The 20,442-nt window shown below is 43.6% G+C and overlaps 1 protein-coding gene across 3 annotated transcripts in view; it reads left to right on the top strand.

The window, feature by feature from the left end:
• Positions 1 to 20,442, top strand: part of LOC106576889 (arginyl-tRNA--protein transferase 1) — a 227,911-nt gene that overhangs the window by 147,449 nt on the left and 60,020 nt on the right. For all 3 annotated transcript variants that reach the window (XM_014154421.2, XM_045700642.1, XM_014154420.2), the window contains one exon: positions 15,169 to 15,268. In XM_014154421.2, coding sequence (XP_014009896.2) covers positions 15,169 to 15,268 — 100 coding nt within the window. The remainder of the gene's footprint in view (positions 1 to 15,168; positions 15,269 to 20,442) is intronic.

The raw sequence follows: 20,442 nt of genomic DNA, 5'->3' as shown, positions 1-20,442 counted from the left end.
AAACAGGCACTTGTTATTTTTTTGTGAAGATGCAGTCTTGTTTTGCTTGAAATGACAACATTTGATTGGCCTACTTTTATTTATGATTAGGCTGCATATTTATTTTACCTCCTGTTTAATGTGTCTGCATTGAAAATGCAATAAATATTGTTGAAATGTTATTGAAATGTAGTACTTTTTTTATTAGCTATACATATACAAGAACTACATATGCCCCCAAATCATAGCGCACGTTAGACATTTTAATGGTTTGGACCTTTTTGGGGGGAGAAAATGTTAGTCACTGGACTAATTTGAATTCTATTTGTTGTAGCGGATGTTCATGGGCTGGAACATAATTACAAATAATTTGTAGACTGCAAAAATCCCTTACAAATATGTTGGACTAAAACATAATAATTTCAAATCTTCCTCACATTTATGTACAATCATGTGTGTCTCTCTTATGCGTGGGGAATAGTTGCGAACAGATTTCTTAAACTAAAATCACTTGGAGCAGATTCCCTGTTGATTTTACAGTCTTATGTCAAACAATGAAAATTCAAAACGTTTTATTTTTTTGCTCAGAAAAAAATAAAACCACCCAGTTGGGGTAACCTGGCCTAGATGATATCCAAAACAACTAACACACTCAATTGATACATTTTAAGTACTTTTAATTGTGTCATGTCTTTCTACTCGATACCACAAGTAATTTTACCAATCTGGTGAAGTCATATAAAAAATAAAGTATTCAATAATTTAGCTGTGCATTTCAGATGGAAGCACGGTCTTTAGAATGTACCAGAGGCCACAAAATAGAGCTTGTTCTGAAGAAAAAAAAAGAAATCCTCCACAGCCTGGAAACTCCCTGGCCGGTTACTTTTTCTATTTGGCTGGCCACTCAATGTACTTGCAGAAAACACTGTCTTTTCACTTTTTGTTCTCTCTTTCGCTCCTATGTTTTTCCTTTACCTCCCTCATCCCCATGTCTCTCTTCTCTCATTTCTCTTTATTTTTTTCTCTCTTCTTTCTGGTTCTTCTTCCCTAATTAACCTTTACACTCTCTCTCTGTTTCTCTTGATTTTCCCACCACACTCCTGCTCTCCCTCCCTCTGTGGGCAGTAGAGGTACAGTATAGGTAATACCTAAGGACTGGGTAGGTAAATACTGCTCTCATCTGTCAGTATTGGATGAGGCAGTGGGGTGTTTGTGGTGCGGCTGACGACAGCACTCTGTCTGCTGGTATGAAATAAGAGATCACACACACGTAGCGTGCACATACACACACATCTGACGCTTCCTGTAAAGTGTAACCCAATAATGTGAGAAAGCGTTTTAAGTATTTCTGCGCAGATGTTGAAGGACTGGGTGATTTACAGAGTTGGCCGTGTGTGTGCATGCATGTGAGAGACTACAGATTGTGTGTGTGTGACTAGTAGAGAATGTGCAGTTTGTACATTTATGTGTGCGCACGCGTGCACACGCACAAGCCTGAACAGACCCTGGTTTGCATTTGTTATATTATTATTGCAAGAGTCTGTCTCCAAGAGTAACAGTACTCCCTGTGTAGATATAGCCCAGACAAGGTTATTTGGTTAGGTTTGATTTGATTTTATAAGACTTCCTCTGTCAGATATACAACTTTTCTGCCATACACCTTCTGAAGCGTGTGTGTGGGGGGGGGGGGTGTAAGAGTGAGTGAGTGAGCGAGCGAGCTAGAGAGAGACTTGGTGTTCCATGGGGAGTGTGTGTAGGTGTGATTCTGTGCTAAGAACAGGAGAGGGAGATGTTGAGATATTCTGAAGAGGGGCCCCAAGGAGAGGGGGATAAAGAGGAATTAGAGGACTGGACATTGCGCCTGAGGCACTGTTATCCAAAAGGCAGCTGGTGTCCGGCATTGGAGTGGTTTTGTGTTTGCGTTAGGGTTGGGCGATATTACGATGGCATTGTCTATCAACGATGATTGACAGCCATCGTCGATGGTGACTTGACTTGCGCCCCGCAGTAAAGAACAGTCTCTCGCAGGGCAGCACACAAGCGACATTCCAAGTAATTTGCCTATTCCTATTTGCTAAAGCCTATTTCAATACATACTGTATGTGATGCAGAACTCCAGAATTCCACCAAAGCAGCACAAAATGTCGTCAGAAATATTGTTTCTTTCTCTGTTTCTGTCAGATGCATGGGCTTTAGGCTATTCATTTTTTATGTATTCTATATTTTCTTCTCTCTCCATTCGATAGGCTATATGAATATGACTGAAGGCATGACTGCATCATTTTATGCATGGTTTTCTCCCGATCAAACAATGAATGTAACTGAGTTCCATTTCAAAAGGTTATGAATAGCATAAAACTTAAAGTAGCCAGGTGACTAATAATGAGAGAGAACAAAAAAAACTAATAGTCTATAGAAAAATCGAATGAAAAGTTGAATCAAGTTTAAGTTTATTAACTAAGAAATGATCCATGCGGGACAAGAAAATCCCTTTTTTATTTTTTTACCCCATTGATTACAGGTTCTCATTCACAATTGTAGCCTGAGTACAAAGATTTTCACAATTAAGAAAATTAACATTCCAAATGAAACAAGGAACAATTTCAATACTACAACTGCATACTCAATTAGTTACTTTAATACCAGAGTCCTAAACTAACCTAGCGGCACCAGTGAATCAAGGAATTGTGCACGTTATTCCAACAATGGGGGGGTGCACTAAAACAAAAAGAGGATTTACCTAGGATTTACCCTGCAAGTGGGTTTGGTAGCTAATTATTTTATACTTTAGCATCAAATCAAAGTGTATTTGTCACGTGCACTGAATACAACAGGTGTAGACCTTACAGTGAAATGCTTACTAACAGGCTCTAACCAATAGTGCAAAAAAGGTATTAGGTGAACAATAGGTAGGTAAAGAAATAAAACAACAGTAAAAAGACAAGCTATATACAGTAGCGAGGCTTGTAAAAGTAGCGAGGCTACATACAGACACCGGTTAGTCAGGCTGATTTGAGGTAGTATGTACATGTAGATATGGTTAAAGTGACTATGCATATATGATGAACAGAGAGTAGCAGTAGTATAAAAGAGGGGTTGGCAGGTGGTGGGTGGGACAAAATGCAGATAGCCCGGTTAGCCAATGTGCTGGAGCACTGGTTGGTCGGCCCAATTGAGGTAGTACTTACATTTACGTCATTTAGCAGACGCTCTTATCAAGAGCGACTTACAAATTGGTGCATTAACCGTAAGATATCCAGTGGAACAACCACTTTACAATATATCTTTATCTTTTTTTGGGTCGGGGGGGGGTAGAAGGATTACTATATCCTATCCCAGGTATTCCTTAAAGAGGTGGGGTTTCAGGTGTCTACGGAAGGTGGTGATTGACTCCGCTGTCCTGGCGTCGTGAGGGAGCTTGTTCCACCATTGGGGTGCCAGAGCAGCGAACAGTTTTGACTGGGCTGAGCGGGAACTGTGCTTCCGCAGAGGTAGGGGGGCCAGCAGGCCAGAGGTGGATGAACGCAGTGCCCTTGTTTGGGTGTAGGGCCTGATCAGAGCCTGAAGGTACGGAGGTGCCGTTCCCCTCACAGCTCCGTAGGCAAGCATCATGGTCTTGTAGCAGATGCGCGCTTCAACTGGAAGCCAGTGGAGTGTGCGGAGGAGCGGGGTGACGTGAGAGAAGTTGGGAAGGTTGAACACCAGACGGGCTGCGGTGTTCTGGATGAGTTGTAGGGGTTTAATGGCACAGGCAGGGAGCCTCGCCAACAGGGAGTTGCAGTAATCCAGACGGGAGATGATTAGGACCTGCGCCGCTTCCTGTGTAAGGCAGGGTTGTACTCTGCGAATGTTGTATAGCATGAACCTACAGGATCGGGTCACCGCCTTGATGTTAGCTGAGAACGACAGGGTGTTGTCCAGGGTCACGCCGAGGCTCTTAGCACTCTGGGAGGAGGACACAATGGAGTTGGCGAGATCATGGAAAGGGCAGTCCTTCCCCGGGAGGAAGAGCAGCTCCGTCTTGCCGAGGTTCAGCTTGAGGTGGTGATCTGTCATCCACACTGATATGTCTGCCAGACATGCAGAGATGCGATTCGCCACCTGGTTATCAGAAGGGGGAAAGGAGAAGATTAATTGTGTGTCGTCTGCGTAGCAATGATAGGAGAGACCATGTGAGGATATGACAGAGCCAAGTGACTTGTTGTATAGCGAGACTAGGAGAGGGCCTAGAACTGAGCCCTGGGGGACACCAGTGGTGAGAGCACGTGGTGCAGAGACGGATTCTCGCTACGCCACCTGGTAGGAGCGACCTGTCAGGTAGGACGCAATCCAAGAGTGAGCCGCGCCGGAGATACCCAACTCGGAGAGGGTGGAGAGGAGGATCTGATGGTTCACAGTATCAAAGGCAGCAGATAGGTCTAGAAGGATGACAGCAGAGGAGAGAGAGTTAGCTTTAGCAGTGCGGAGAGCCTCCGTGACACAGAGAAGAGCAGTCTCAGTTGAATGACCAGCCTTGAAACCTGACTGATTTGGATCGAGAAGGTCATTCTGAGAGAGATAGCAGGAGAGCTGGCCAAGGACGGCACGTTCAAGAGTTTTGGAGAGAAAAGAAAGAAGGGATACTGGTCTGTAGTTGTTGACATCGGAGGGATTGAGTGTAGATATTTTTGAGAACGGGTGCAACTCACGCTCTCTTGAAGACGGAAGGGACGTAGCCAGCGGTCAAGGATGAGTTGATGAGCGGGGTGAGGTAAGGGAGAAGGTCTCCGGAAATGGTCTGGAGAAGAGAGGAGGGGATAGGGTCAAGCGGGCAGGTTGTTGGGCGGCCGGCCGTCACAAGACGCAAGATTTCATCTGGAGAGAGAGGGGAGAAAGAGGTCAAAGCATAGGGTAGGGCAATGTGAGCAGGACCAGCGGTGTCGTTTGACTTAACAAACGAGGATCGGATGTCGTCGACCTTCTTTTCAAAATGGTTGACGAAGTCATCCGCAGAGAGGGAGGAGGGGGGAGGGGGAGGAGGATTCAGGAGGGAGGAGAAGGTAGCAAAGAGCTTCCTAGGGTTAGAGGCAGATGCTTGGAATTTAGAGTGGTAGAAAGTGGCTTTAGCAGCAAAAACAGAGGAGGAAAATGTAGAGAGGAGGGAGTGAAAAGATGCCAGGTCCGCAGGGAGGCTAGTTTTCCTCCATTTCCGCTCGGCTGCCCGGAGCCCTGTTCTGTGAGCTCGCAATGAGTCGTCAAGCCACGGAGCAGGAGGGGAGGACCGAGTCGGTCGGGAGGATAGGGGACATAGAGAGTCAAAGGCTGCAGAAAGGGAGGAGAGGAGGGTTGAGGAGGCAGAATCAGGAGATAGGTTGGAGAAGGTTTGAGCAGAGGGAAGAGATGATAGGATGGAAGAGAACAGAGTAGCAGGAGAGAGAGGGTGAAGGTTGCGACGGCGCAATACCATCTGAGTAGAGGCAGAGTGAGTAGTGTTGGAGGAGAGGGAAAAGGATACAAGGTAGTGATCGGAGACTTGGAGGGGAGTTGCAGTGAGATTAGTAGAAGAGCAGCATCTAGAGAAGATGAGGTCAAGATATTTGCCTGCCTTGTGAATGGGGGGGACGGTGAGAGGGTGAGGTCAAAAGAGGAGAGGAGTGGAAAGGAGGCAGAGAGAAATTTGTCAAAGGTAGACGTAGGGAGGTTAAAGTCACCCAGAACTGTGAGGGGTGAGCCATCCTCAGGAAAGGAACTTATCAAGGCGTCAAGCTCATTGCTGAACTCGCCAAGGGAACCTGGAGGGCAATAAATTATAAGGATGTTAACCTGTTGGGGATAGGGGGCAGTATTTGCACGGCCGGATAAAAAAACGTACCCGATTTAATCTGGTTACTACTCCTGCCCAGTAACTAGAATATGCATATAATTGTTTGATTTGGATAGAAAACACCCTAACGTTTCTAAAACTGTTTGAATGGTGTCTGTGAGTATAACAGAACTCATTTGGCAGGCCAAAACCTGAGAAGATTCCAAACAGGAAGCGCTCTCTCTGACCATTTCTTGGCCTTCTACACTCTCTTTATTGAAAACTGAGGATCTCTGCTGTAACGTGACACTTCCTACGGCTCCCATAGGCTCTCAGAAGGCGGCAGAACGGGGAATGATGCCTTTGCAGGCCCAGGCTGAAAAACAGTAGTGCATTTGGATAGTGGTCGATCAGAGAACAATGAGACTGGGGGCGCGTGCACGAGCCGACACCATGTTTTAATTTTTTCGTCTTTGAACGAAAACAGGGTTTCCCGGTCGGAATATTATCGCTTTTTTACGAGTAAAATCGCATAAAAATTGATTTTAAACAGCGGTTGACATGCTTCGAAGTACGGTAATGGAATATTTAGATTTTTTTGTCACGAAACGCGTCGGGTGCGTAACCCTTCGTCACACTTCGGATAGTGTCTTGAACGCACGAACAAAACAGTGGATATTTTAACATAACTATGGATTATTTTGAACCAAACCAACATTTGTTATTGAAGTAGAAGTCCTGGGAGTGCATTCTGACGAAGAACAGCAAAGGTAATCCAATTTTTTTTTATAGTAAATCTGAGTTTGGTGCAGGCCAAACTTGGTGGGTGTCAAAATAGCTAGCCTGTGATGGCGAGCTATCTACTCAGAATATTGCAAAATGTGCTTTTGCCGAAAAGCTATTTTAAAATCGGACATAGCGATTCCATAAAGGACTTCTGTATCTATAATTCTTAAAATAATTGTTTTTTGTGAACGTTTATCATGAGTAATTTAGTAAATTCACCGGAAGTTTGCGGTGGGTATGCTAGTTCTGAACGTCACATGCTAATGTAAAAAGCTGGCTTTTGATATAAATATGAACTTGATTGAACAAAACATGCATGTATTTTATAACATAATGTCCTAGGGTTGTCATCTGATGAAGATCATCAAAGGTTAGTGCTGCATTTAGCTGTGGTTTGGGTTTATGTGACATATGCTAGCTTGAAAAATGGGTGTCTGATTATTTCTGGCTGGGTACTCTGCTGACATAATCTAATGTTTTGCTTTCGTTGTAAAGCCTTTTTGAAATCGGACAGTGTGGTTCGATTAACGAGAGTCTTGTCTTTAAAATGGTGTAAAATAGTCATATGTTTGAGAAATTGAAGTAATAGCATTTCTAAGGTATTTGAATATCGCGCCACGGGATTCCACTGGCTGTTGAGTAGGTGGGACGCATACCCTAGAGAGGTTAACCTCTATGGGCTAGGTGGGACGCTTGCGTCCCCCCTACTCAACAGCCAGTGTAATCCCGTGGCGCGATATTCAAATACCTCAAAAATGCAAAAACTTCAATTTTTCAAACATATGACTATTTTACACCATTTTAAAGACAAGACTCTCGTTAATCTAACCACACTGTCCGATTTCAAAAAGGCTTTACAACGAAAGCAAAACATTAGATTATGTCACCTATTTTTCAAGCTAGCATATAATGTCACATAAACCCAAACCACAGCTAAATGCAGCACTAACCTTTGATGATCTTCATCAGATGACAACCCTAGGACATTATGTTATACAATACATGCATGTTTTGTTCAATCAAGTTCATATTTATATCAAAAAACAGCTTTTTACATTAGCATGTGACTAGCATTCCGACCGAACACTACCGGTGAATTTACTAAATTACTCACGATAAACGTTCACAAAAAGCATAACAATTATTTTAAGAATTATAGATACAGAACTCCTCTATGCACTCGATATGTCCGATTTTAAAATAGCTTTTCGGTGAAAGCACATTTTGCAATATTCTAAGTAGATAGCCCGGGATCACAGGGCTAGCTATTTAGACACCCAGCAAGTTTAGCACTCACCAATGTCAGATTTACTATAAGAAAAAATGTTATTACCTTTGCTGTTCTTCGTCAGAATGCACTTCCAGGACTTCTACTTCAATAACAAATGTTGGTTTGCCTTGCGGTCAGAGGCCGAGCAATTGCCATACCAGGCAGTGATGCAACCAGTCAGGATGCTCTCTGTTGCAGCTGTAGAACCTTTTGAGGATCTGAGGACCCATGCCAAATCCTTTTAGTTTCCTGGGGGGGAATAGGCTTTGCCGTGCCCTCTTCACGACTGTCTTGGTGTGTTTGGACCATTCTAGTTTGTTGTTGATGTAGACACCAAGGAACTTGAAGCTCTCAACCTGCTCCGCTACAGCCCCGTCGATGAGAATGGGGGCGTGCTCGGTCCTCCTTTTCCTGTAGTCCACAATCATCTCCTTAGTCTTGGTTACGTTGAGGGATAGGTTGTTAATCTGGAACCACCCGGCCAGGTCTCTGACCTCCTCCCTATAGGCTGTCTCGTCGGTGTCGGTGATCAGGCCTACCACTGTTGTGTCATCTGCAAACTTAATGATGGTGTTGGAGTCTTGCCTGGCCATGCAGTCGTGGGTGAACAGGGAGTACAGGAGGGGACTGAGTACGCACCCCTGGGGAGCTCCAGTATTGAGGATCAGCGTGGCAGATGTGTTGCTACCTACCCTCACCACCTGGGGGCGGCCCGTCAGGAAGTCCAGGATCCAGTTGCAGAGGGAGGTGTTTAGTCCCAGGATCCTTAGCTTAGTGATGAGCTTTGAGGGTACTATGGTGTTGAACGCTGAGCTGGAGTCAATGAATAGCATTCTTACATAAGTGTTCCTTTTGTCCAGGTGGGAAAGGGCAATGTGGAGTGCAATAGGGAAGTTGGAAGCTTGTGTAGTATTGCTTTGTAAACAAAAATGGCGCTGTGTTAGACGGCATCCAAAAGTTTAAGAGTAGTGGCTGCTGCAATTTGGTAAATGGTGTCCCCATAGTCAAAAACTGTACAGTACACATTTTCCTGCCAAACTGCTTCCTGCTATTTAGGGAGAGGCAGTATCTTAAAAATATATATATAAGCCCACTTTAAATCAGCTCATTCGTCTGTTTTTTAAACATTCACACTTTGTCAGTGCACATGACCAGATGTTTACAGGCAGGAAACCTATCGATGGGAGAACCATCCAATTAATAAGTATGCAGTCCATCAGATTTTAGTTTTTTAGAATTAGAGAACATATATTTGCCCGCTTTCATTTTTAAACCAACCAGGGCTTTCTGTAAGGCAACAAGGTCAGATTGCAGCTCTATGGGGCAATGGCATACATGCCAGAATGATTGCCGCCCGTAGCACTCATTTATGTAATCATGAAGTGCTTTGAGAGGCTGGTTATGGCACACATTAACTCCGGCACCCTTGACCCACTCCAATTTGCATACCGCCCCAACAGATCCATAGACGACACAATCTCAGTTGCTTTCCGCACTGCACCAATCTAGATAAGAGGAATACCTATGTAAGAATGCTGTTCATTGACTACAGCGCAACGTTCAACACCATTGTCCCCTTCAAGCTTGTCACCAAGCTTAGGAATCAGGGTTCTGAACATCTTCCTCTGCAGCTGGATCCTGGACTTCCTGAAGGGCCGGCTTTCTTCTGGATGGTTCTCCCGTCGCCACAGAGGAACTCTGGAGCTCTGTCAGTGACCATCGGGTTCTTGGTCACCTCCCTGACCAAGGCCCTTCTCCCCCGATTGCTCAGTTTGGCCGGGCAGCCAGCTCTAGGAAGAGTCTTGGTGGTTTCAAACTTCCATTTAAGAAGGATTGGAGACTTTCAATGCTGCAAAAAATTTTGGGTACCCTTCCTCAGATCTGTGCCTCGACACAATGCTGTCTCGGAGCTCTACGGACAATTCCTTCGACCTCATAGCTTGTTTTTTGTCAACTATGGGACCTTTATATAGACCGGTGAGTTCCTTTCCAAATAATCTCCAATCAATTGAATTTAGCACAGGCGGACTCCCAAGTTGAAGAAACATCTCAAGGATGATCAATGGAAACAGGATGCACTTGAGCTCAATTTTGAGTCTCATAGCAAAGGTTCGGAATACTTACAGTTGGAGTCGAAGTTTATATACACCTTAGCCAAATACATTTAAACTCAGTTTTTCACAATTCCTGACATTTAATCCTAGTAAAAATTCCCTGTCTTAGGTCAGTTAGGATCACCACTTTATTTTAGGAATGTGAAATATCAGAATTATATTAGAGAATGATTTATTTCAGCTTTTATTTCTTTCATCACATTCGCAGTGTGTCAGAAGTTTACATACACTCAATTAGTATTTGGTAGCATGGCCTTTAAATTGTTTAACTTGGGTCAAACGTTTTGGGTAGCCTTCCACGAGCTTCCCACAATAAGTTGGGTGAATTTTGGCCCATTCCTCCTGACAGAGCTGGTGTAACTGAGTCAGATTTGTAGGCCTCCTTGCTCGCACACACTTTATCAGTTCTTCCCAAAGATTTTCTATGGGATTGAGGGCAGGGCTTTGTGATGGCCACTCCAGTACCTTGTTTTTGTTGTCCTTAAGCCATTTTGCCACAACTTTGGAAGTATGCTTGGGGTCATTGTCCATTTGGAAGACCCATTTGCGTCCAAGCTTTAACTTCCTGACTGATGTCTTGAGATGTTGCTTCAATATATCCACATAATTTTCATACCTCATGATGCCATCTATGTTGTGAACTGCACCAGTCCCTCCTGCAGAAAAGCACCCCGACAACATGATGCTGCTACCCCCGTGCTTCACGGTAGCGATGGTGTTCTTCGGCATGTGTAGCATGTGACAACAACACGATCATATCAAGGATAGCATCACAAATGAATACATAAATATCACTTGAAACTTGACAATGAGTTGATCATTTGAATCAGCTGTGTAGCTAAGGCAAAAACAAAAATGTGCACCCCTTTGAGTCCCCAGGACTGAGAACCACTGCTCTTCATTGTGACCTCTTCATTTGCAGACAGGCTTTCACAGCTCTCTGTATCTGAGGACAGAAAAAAATCACAAGATAAAGGCTAAATTATACTCAAATACTGAATATTATGTTACTATTATCTCTGTGCTCACTTCTAGGGACTTGGAACTACACAAAAGTACCTGCCTTATACAGAATAGCCTACTCTCTCACTTTGACAGTTGATTGCCATCCTTGCACACTCTTCCATGGCTGTTAGCTAGCTACCTACAAATGCATTTGGAGTTTGTTTTTTACAATTATGAATATATCAATATAGCAAGCTAATATGAACTTAGTTAGCTGGGGATATATGTAAAGTTGGCAGGCTAGCTACGTTAGCAGCTAATTTGAGTTAGCCTGTACATTATCTAGTTAGCTAATATTATTTCTTTTTTTTTTTTACATTTTCAAAATATATTTACTTAGTTGAATAAGTTCTCCCAGCAATGTGGACGATTGGAAACAGGGCAGCAAAATTTGTCACCAGAGCGGTTGAGAGCATATTACTATTTACCTGTGAATACATTTGTGAAATGGAGAATGGATTAAACTATTAACCCATTTAATAACCAGAGCTGTGCTGTGCAAAACTTGCTGTGCTGAATTCCTGATGCACAATCGAACTTGCTGCTATATGTGACTGACCGGCTCAAATCGGTCTTAAGTAGCAAAATTAGAAATTGTTTTTTTTTACGTTGGATAAAAGTAGAGACTCAGAGCTACAAAATGGTATATCATACACTACATTTGAGGAACATAGGGAATCTAATTTTGCTTTGAAAGTAAACTTGTAAACTCACTTTTGAGAAAATGGCCTTGAATGTTTTTTTTACTACTATTGGAGAGCCCTTCTTTGTTTACACCCATTCAGCATCGTCACACCCTCTTAAGCTTTAGCCCCACCCATCTCTTTAAGGGTTGATCCGAATGTACTAACAGCAGTCAAGCGCCAAAGCTAGCTACTTCCAGACATATCTGAGCGAGAACAGCTCACTTAACATTACTCGCCCTAGCAGAGTTGGTTACTCTGTTTTGTTATTCAGAGTGTTGTTTGATTGCAACTGTGCTGTCAGTTTGTCTGTTTGTAAATTCAGAGCGTTTCGCATTGAGCGCACACTGGACGCTCTGGCCGGTTTAGTAGGGTTGATCCGAACGTTCTGACAATGGCAGTCAAGCACCCGAGCTAACTGGCTAACATTGGCTAGCTTGCTAGCTACTTCCAGACACATAATAAGAGTACACCCCACTCTGCTCATTTTAGTCACCCTAGTAGAGCTGGTTAGGCAGTTTTCATGTTATCCAGAGCGTTGGTGACTGTAACTGTGCTGCCGGCAACCATTTTTAATTACCCTTTTTGCCGATGTTTACAGACACCGGGCATATTCAACGGGTGTTGAGCATTTGTAAATTCATCAGTTCTGCGCTCTCTGGCACACTCAAACGAGAGTGCTCTGAAATCGGTGTAGATGGCCAGACTTAATTTACGAACGCACCCGAAATGGTTACTTGCATAGTGGAGTATTTTTAAAAGACATATAGCTAGCTAGCTCTGCCGGTAGCTAACCAACCAGGTTCAATGTTAGCTAGCTAACATTAGGCTATAGCTAGCCAAACAAATAGCTCTGAGATACGAATAGTAAGGTCATACACGTAATGTTAGCAAGCGAGCCAGCCAGCTAACGTTAGCTAGCTAGCTAATCAATTAACCATAATCACAACTCATGACGTTACTATCCTGAAGGTAGCTAACCAACCAGGTTCAATGTTAGCTAGCTAAAATTAGGCTACAGCTTGCCAAGCAAATTGCTCTTTCAGTCAAAATTAGAAACGTGTCATATCTGAAAATGGAAATAGCTAGACTATCTTACTCGTTTACATCATTCATGGTTGGACCCGTCTCCTGTCGGATGCCATGGTTGCCCTTAGCTGGAAGATGTAATCTGGAGACAGGTGTTTTCTCAATCTCCTTAGCTATCATACTCAAATTCCACTGATTTCAAAACTCAGTCCCACAGAAAGTGGAGAGCAACACTTATGCAATTTTAATACACAATACATTTTTTTTAAAGCCGCGCTAGACAGGATTAACTAGACATACTGACCATATCAAATAGAAAGAAGCGTGCTATATGGCAGACTGCTGTCTGTCTTTGGCTAAACCAACTATGCTCGTAAGTTAACAATTGTTTATGTATTTACAGATGGCATACAAGTTTTGTTATTAAGGCACATGAAAGTTCACATGTAAAAAAAAAAAAACGCATTTTGATTAACAAAAATGTTTTACATTCAAATGTCTCTCCTGTGAAGTAGTGACCTGCGACATACGCCTAGTTTCCTGAAACGGGTTACCTATGCTGCCAGCATACCCACAAGCGAGCCACTCTGGTAGGCCTGAGCGGCACGAGGCAATTTACTGCTTACTAATGTACCCAAGCCGTAAGGGTGGGTATTGGGATTAAGCCTTTATTTTATGCACTCCTTAGCCTTATTGTCTACCTCCTCTCTGCTCAACATTTCACAGTTTTTATCCAATGTAATGTGAACACTGGGGAAACGGACTGCGTACTATAATGTAGTTGTTGGTTGCTTCCTAAATGGCCTACAGTACATAGTGCACTATATATAGCGAATACAGTGCCATTTGACATCTAGGTGTTTTCTTCCTTGTTTTATAAATGCCAGCTGGTTTACTACTCTGAAATAGTCAGCTATGATTATAGGGCCTATGTGATTATAGTATGTTATGGTTATGCTATGATAAGTGATTGTATAAAATTACTCTTTGCAGCAGATTTCTAAAACATTTATACAATATTACAGATGAGACTCATGTTCTGTGTAGTACAGCTGTTTATTAAAACCTTTTAAGTCAAACAATACATATTTAATTAATATAGTGTTCTATATCATTATTATATGGGTAAAGGACTTTGCTGAAGGGTTCATACTATAAGATGGGTCTTGAACCAGCAACCTGCTCAGGGATCCGTCATGCCACTCCACTGTCCCCAGACCCTCAAGGGCCCTGTCCATTCTGACTACCTGTACTAAACTCACAGAATTAAATCCAATTGATACTACTTCATTGTAAATCTTTGTAAGAAACAGACAGTAGTTTTCTGCCTATCTCAATAGAAAACTTATACTGTATCTGCATTACTGCCTGGACTAAACACACAGAATTAAATAGGACAAAATAGATACACTACGTGACAAAAAGTATGTGGACACCTGCTTGTCGAGCGTCTTATTCCTAAATTATGAGCGTTCATTTGGAGTTGGTCCCCTCTTTGCTGCTATTACAGCGATTAGGCCTGGCTCACAATCAGCGTTCGAAATCATCCCAAAGATGTTTGATGGGGTTAAGGTCAGGGCTTTGTGCAGGCCAGTCAAGTTTTTCCACGCCGATCTCGACAAACCATTTCTGTATGGGCCTCGCTTTGTACACTGGGGCATTGTCATGCTGAAACAGGAAAAAGGGCCTTCCACCAAACTGTTGGCACAGAATTGTGTAGAATGTCATTGTATGCTATAGCGTTAAGATTTCCCTTCACTGGAACTAAGGGGCCTGACAAATGAAAACAGCCCAGACCATTATTCCACCTCCACTAAACTTTAGTTGGCGCTATGCATTCGAGCAGGTAGCGTTTTCCTGGCCAAACCCAGATTTGTCCGTCGGAATACCAGATGGTGAAGCGTGATTCATCACTCCAAATAAAGCGTTTCCACTGCTCCAGAGTCCAATGGCGGCGAGCTTTACATCACTCCAGCCGACACTTGGCATTGCACATGGTGATCTTAGGCTTGTTTGCGGCTGCTTGGACATGGAAACCCATTTCATTAAGCTCCCGACTATCGGTTCTTGTGCTGACGTTGCTTTCAGAGGCAGTATGGAACTCGGTAGTGTGTGTTGCAACCTAGGACAGACCATTTTTACGTGCTTCAGCACTCGCCGGTGCCATTCTGTAAGCTTGTGTGGCCTACCACTTCATGGCTGATCCTTGTTCCTAGACGTTCCCACTTCACATTATAACAGCCCTTACAGTTGACCGGGGCAGCTCTAGCAGGGTAGAAATTTGACGAAGTGACTTGTTGGAAAGGTGGCATCCTATGACGGTGCCAGGTTGAAAGTCACTGAGCTCTTTAGTAAGGCCGTTCTACTGCCAATGTTTTTCTGTGGAGATTACATGGCTGTGTGCTCAACGGGTGTGGCTGAAATAGCACTAATTTGAAGGGGTGTCACATACTTTTGTATTAATAGTGTACTTTATTATATTGTCTGTCTGTGACTAAATCCTCTATCTCTTTTCTCCAGGGAGGTTGCCTTCACCAGGCAGCTGCAGAAACAGTCGCCCAAGCTGTGCTTCTACTACCTGGGCTTCTACATCCACTCCTGCAACAAGATGCGATACAAGGTACGATAATGACACTTTCATTTTGTTCTGTTATACTCTGCTCTACTTGACTACTGTACTCTGCTCAATTGTATTCTGTTGTACTCTACCCAACTATATTCACAATAGTAGGATGCCAATAACTTCTCCAAAGTAGTAGAGAATATTTCACTACAGTATTTCTATTATTCTGTATGATATCAAACAGAGAACGGGAGTTTTGCCCTGCTCCTTAACATGTCAGTGTGATTAATGGCTGAAGTTTTGATGTGAGCGCAATGTTTTCTCTATTCTATGTGTTATTTTAATCTCTGTGCCTCGCCTCACCTTCATAAAGACATTTATGTGTTCAGTGCACTTGGTGGAGGGACAGAGGATTGGAATGGATGTCTCCTCATCTACGTTCCAAATTGCGTCCTGTTCCCTATAGTGCACTGCTTTTGACCAGGGCTCTGGGCTTTGGTCAAAAGTAGTGCACTATGTACGAAATAGGGTGTAATTTGGGTTTCTCTTACGGAGAATAGGGTAAGAAATGATTAGAGAAAATATATATATTATCATTTGGAACCGTGTAAACGGTGTTGATGGCCCCCATTGACTCCACTTCACCCCCGCCTAACCTCTCCGACTGGTGGCTACGGCAATGATTCTCTCATTGAAACCCCAGTACATTCAGAGCGTCACGTTCCTAAAAGCCTATCTGGCCCTCATGGAGAGCTCTCCCTCCTCTCCTTTTTCTCCCACTCCCTCTTTTCCTGTCTTTCCCTCTGTGTTATTCTAAGTGCAAGGGTCTCAACAGGTAGACCAGTCTGAACTAGTGTTCTGGCTCTCTCCTTTTCATTTTCACTCATTAGCCCCTACTCCTCTGTCTCTGAGGGCCCCTACACTGAGGAGCAAGGCTCTGGTCCAGAGCCATAGCTTTGCTCTAGTCCATACATTATGTAACAACAGCCCACTGAGAGCTGTGTTCTCTTACTCAATGTGCTGTTACTGTTCTCACTCAGGGTGCAGGGTTGCTACTGCACTGTAGCTTCATACAGCCAGTGTAGAACCCCTATGCCCCAACAACTCCCAGTTGAGGTAGAATCCATGACTTCCAGGCCTAGGTTGGCATTCAACTCAAACCCATAATCAGTCTATTTTGAACTGGGCAACAGAAAGATCAGAGGGTTGTGGGTTTGAGACCAGGGCCAGGACATCTCAGGGACATAAACAGACATCATGTCAGCCATTCCATTGGTAAAGTGTGTGCCTGTTAAGATATGTTTAATTAAAATGAAGCCAGGGGGATTCTGAAAGGTGAATTCTTACATTCTCAACACTAATGGTTATGCTTTATCCAAAGCTCTAAGGCCTGGCTGCCTGACTTTTGGGCCTGTTTAAAACTGGTTCTAATCCTCCCCTATGGTAGCCTGCTATGACATGGTGAAGCACTGGAAATGAGGTTTATAAGAGACGGAGCACACATACACATATACAAACACACACACGCACTGTTCTGCTCTTAGAGCAGAACAGCTGATTCATATACAGTAAAACTGTACGGAGGGGAAGAATGTAAATAAAAGTGATGGACTCGCTCACAGCAGATAGGAGGAATGGATAGACGGATGGAGAGAAAGCGTAAGGGAGAGCAGACTGGGCTGCTAGAACCATTAGCGGTTGAGGATAGGTCACAGTGGAGATGGCCACTGTAAATCAGCAACACTAGGAGTGTGTGTGACACACACCCACTAACTCATGGAAACATACACACAATCATCTTGCACACACAGAACCATCTGTCTTTCGCACACACACACACACCGGGGACATCCACATAACATGGACTGAGACGGGATGGTTTTGAGGAGGTTGGGTGAAAGTAAGCACCCTTTCCAAGTCTATTAGATTGGGCCAGAAATGTCTCATTAATCCCCCCTTTCTCTCATTCATTTCTTCATTGCCTCCCTATTTCATTATCTAATTCCTCTATTCCCTCATTGGTTCATTCATCCGTGTGTTATTTCATTCAGGTATTCCTCCCAACTTTTCCCTTTCTGTCGAAGACATTGTGATGTCTTGTTGAGGATTATGGCAAAATGCCATTTTCACACTCCGTCCTCCCCCCAGCATTTATTATGGGTCCGCTTGATGGATCTCCCGTTTTGCGTGTGTGTGTGTGTGTGTTTGGTTGCCTCTGCAATGTTATATATACGTAGAATCCTAAACACACTGGTGTCAGTCGTGTCTGTTGCCACAGTTTCCTGCCCCTTCACCATTGGTATTTATCCCCCCACCCTCACTATATCTGATGGGGGGATACCCATTCACTACCTTATTTACCTCACCCTATTTTATCCCAGGGAGAGACGGAGCTGGGGTGAGAAGGTTGCCCAGTTCCCACCTTCTCGCGCTCTCATTCTCTCACTCTCACACACACACACACACACACACACACACACACACTCTCTCTCAGACCCATGCTCTCACACATACACGAAACACATGCCCACAGTGTCCCATTACGAGCTTATTTGCATATGTGACCAAACTAGCTAATTAATGCCTAGACGCGCTGTGCGCTTGTTCTGGTCACAAAATGTCCCCGTTTGGAGTCCCAGCAGGACAATGATGTGTTGGAGGTTCCCTGGGCTCTGGGACTTAGTGAGGGCCTCTCAGTCCTAACCCTCTCTCACAACATGACCACTTGAACTCTGCTGGACACCTCTCAGCAGTGAGCGGTCTCAAACCTCTCTATTGCTCTCTCGCTTTTTCTCTCTTTTTTTTTATTGAGTCTCCGGTGAAGATCTGGAACAATTTGTATTGTCTACGAGTGTCAGTGAAAAGAAACCTAGAATACTTTGTTCTAGAACACTTTATAACACTGTTGAAGTCCCTCGTGGAATTTAACTTTTTTAGCACAGTTAATGTAATTCCAGCAGTAGTCCCTGTGAACTTTTTGAAGCATTTTGTTTCGCTAATTGTTTGGACTTCTGGAAATGGATTGTATCTCGGGGGAGTCTAGAACATAGCCTCATCAAATGTTATTTGTCACATGTGCCGAATACAACAGGTGTAGACTATACATTGAAATGCTTACTGACAAATGCTTTCCAACAATGCAGAGTGAAAAAGTAAGAACATTTGCAAATAAAAAATGGTATCACAATAAATAACAATTACAAGACTATATACAGTGCTGACTCTGTTAAAAGTTGCGAGCTTACGCCGTGGGAGTTAGAGGTACCCAGCGTCATGGCTTCATAGCTCCAGACCACCGCAGGGGGGAGTTAGAGCACTTATTATGCATTTCGGTCCCAAGGTTTTTATATGACCAATCATATCAAGTGGTTCCAATGAAGAATTTGACGTTATGCCACCCGTCGCTGGTGACTTTCTTCAGCAAAGATGTCTGACAAAAACATAACGTTGGAAGCAAATATAAGTAATTATAACGTCATAACGAGTCAAGCAAAAAATGTACAATTGAGAGGAATATGTTAGTTAATGTAGAGACACAGGATTGTGCATATTTTTTTGTCATGAAGTTAAATTATGAAAATCGCTATTTAGCAAGTGTTTTTTTTCAGTCATATCCAGTATCAGGTGTATCAAACCCCATTCTTTGAATGATGCTGTGTCTGCATTTATGTATTACAATTATACACTTCAAGAGTGTTTACTGCTCCAAGGACATCAATGATTACACTGTAACTATGTAATAGACTAAGAAACATGATTACGTAAAGGCTGATTTGTAATTCATATGTATAGAAAAAAAAACAGTACACTACACTTCCTATATAACTCCCTTCGTCTGCATTCATCTGAGGAGGTTCTCCCAGCCATGTGGATGATAGAAAACAGGGCAGCAAAGTTTGTCACCAGAGCGGTTTAGAGCATATTACTATAAGCCTGTGAATAACCAGACCTTCATACAAACTTGCTATGCTGAATTCTTCACACACAACCAAAGGTGCTGCCATATCCTGCCAGCACGCCCACAAGCGAACCACTCAGGCGGAGAATGACACATGGAAGAGGGCGAAATAATGTAATGACACAAGCAGGGAGCAGGTTTCGAACCCCCAACATTCTAGCCCAAAGTCCAGCATGCTATCGACTGTGCCCAAATGTATTAATAGGGGTTGGGGCCGATTGTGGGTAAAAACACTCAATTGGAATCTTTAACAAGTGGAAAGGGGGAAAAGTATTATTCGTTTTTCAGAAGCGTAGCAGGCTGTGAATTCAGCTAACAATGTTTCTAGGATGGGCTATTAGCTGAACAATAGACTATACCCTTACTTAAGAATTGTCTAATAGCCGAGCTAGGTGTGAACCCCCCTCCCCAACTTGAGCTAGGTGTGAAACCCCCCCCGTCACCAACTTGCATCAAATCATTTGTATCTACCTTTCCACATCTGACTACACACGTATCTACCTACACACGGTTAATGTTCTGAAAAAAAAAATATATATATATATTATATATATATACTGCTCAAAAAAATGAAGGGAACACTTAAACAACACAATGTAACTCCAAGTCAATCACATTTCTGTGAAATCAAACTGTCCACTTAGGAAGCAACACTGATTGACAATAAATGTCACATGCTGTTGTGCAAATGGAATAGACAACAGGTGGAAATTATAGACAATTAGCAAGACACCCCCAATAAAGGAGCGGTTCTGCAGGTGGTGACCACAGACCACTTCTCAGTTCCTATGCTTCCTGGCTGATGTTTTGGTCACTTTTGAATGCTGGCGGTGCTTTCACTCTAGTGGTAGCATGAGACTGAGTCGACAACCCACACAAGTGGCTCAGGGAGTGCAGCTCATCCAGGATGGCACATCAATGCGAGCTGTGGCAAGAAGGTTTGCTGTGTCTGTCAGTGTAGTGTCCAGAGCATGGAGGCGCTACCAGGAGACAGGCCAGTACATCAGGAGACGTGGAGGAGGCCGTAGGAGGGCAACAACCCAGCAGCAGGACCGCTACCTCCACCTTTGTGCAAGGAGGAGCAGGAGAAGCACTGCCAGAGCCCTGCAAAATGACCTCCAGCAGGCCACAAATGTGCATGTGTCTGCTCAAACGGTCAGAAACAGACTCCATGAGGGTGGTATGAGGGCCCGACGTCCACAGGTGGGGGTTGTGCTTACAGCCCAACACCGTGCAGGACGTTTGGCATTTGCCAGAGAACACCAAGATTGGC

The sequence above is a fragment of the Salmo salar genome, chromosome ssa18 (genome assembly GCF_905237065.1).
Source record: "Salmo salar chromosome ssa18, Ssal_v3.1, whole genome shotgun sequence".
Taxonomy (NCBI): Eukaryota; Metazoa; Chordata; class Actinopteri; order Salmoniformes; family Salmonidae; genus Salmo; species Salmo salar.
This window is presented reverse-complemented; position numbering and strand designations above follow the sequence as displayed.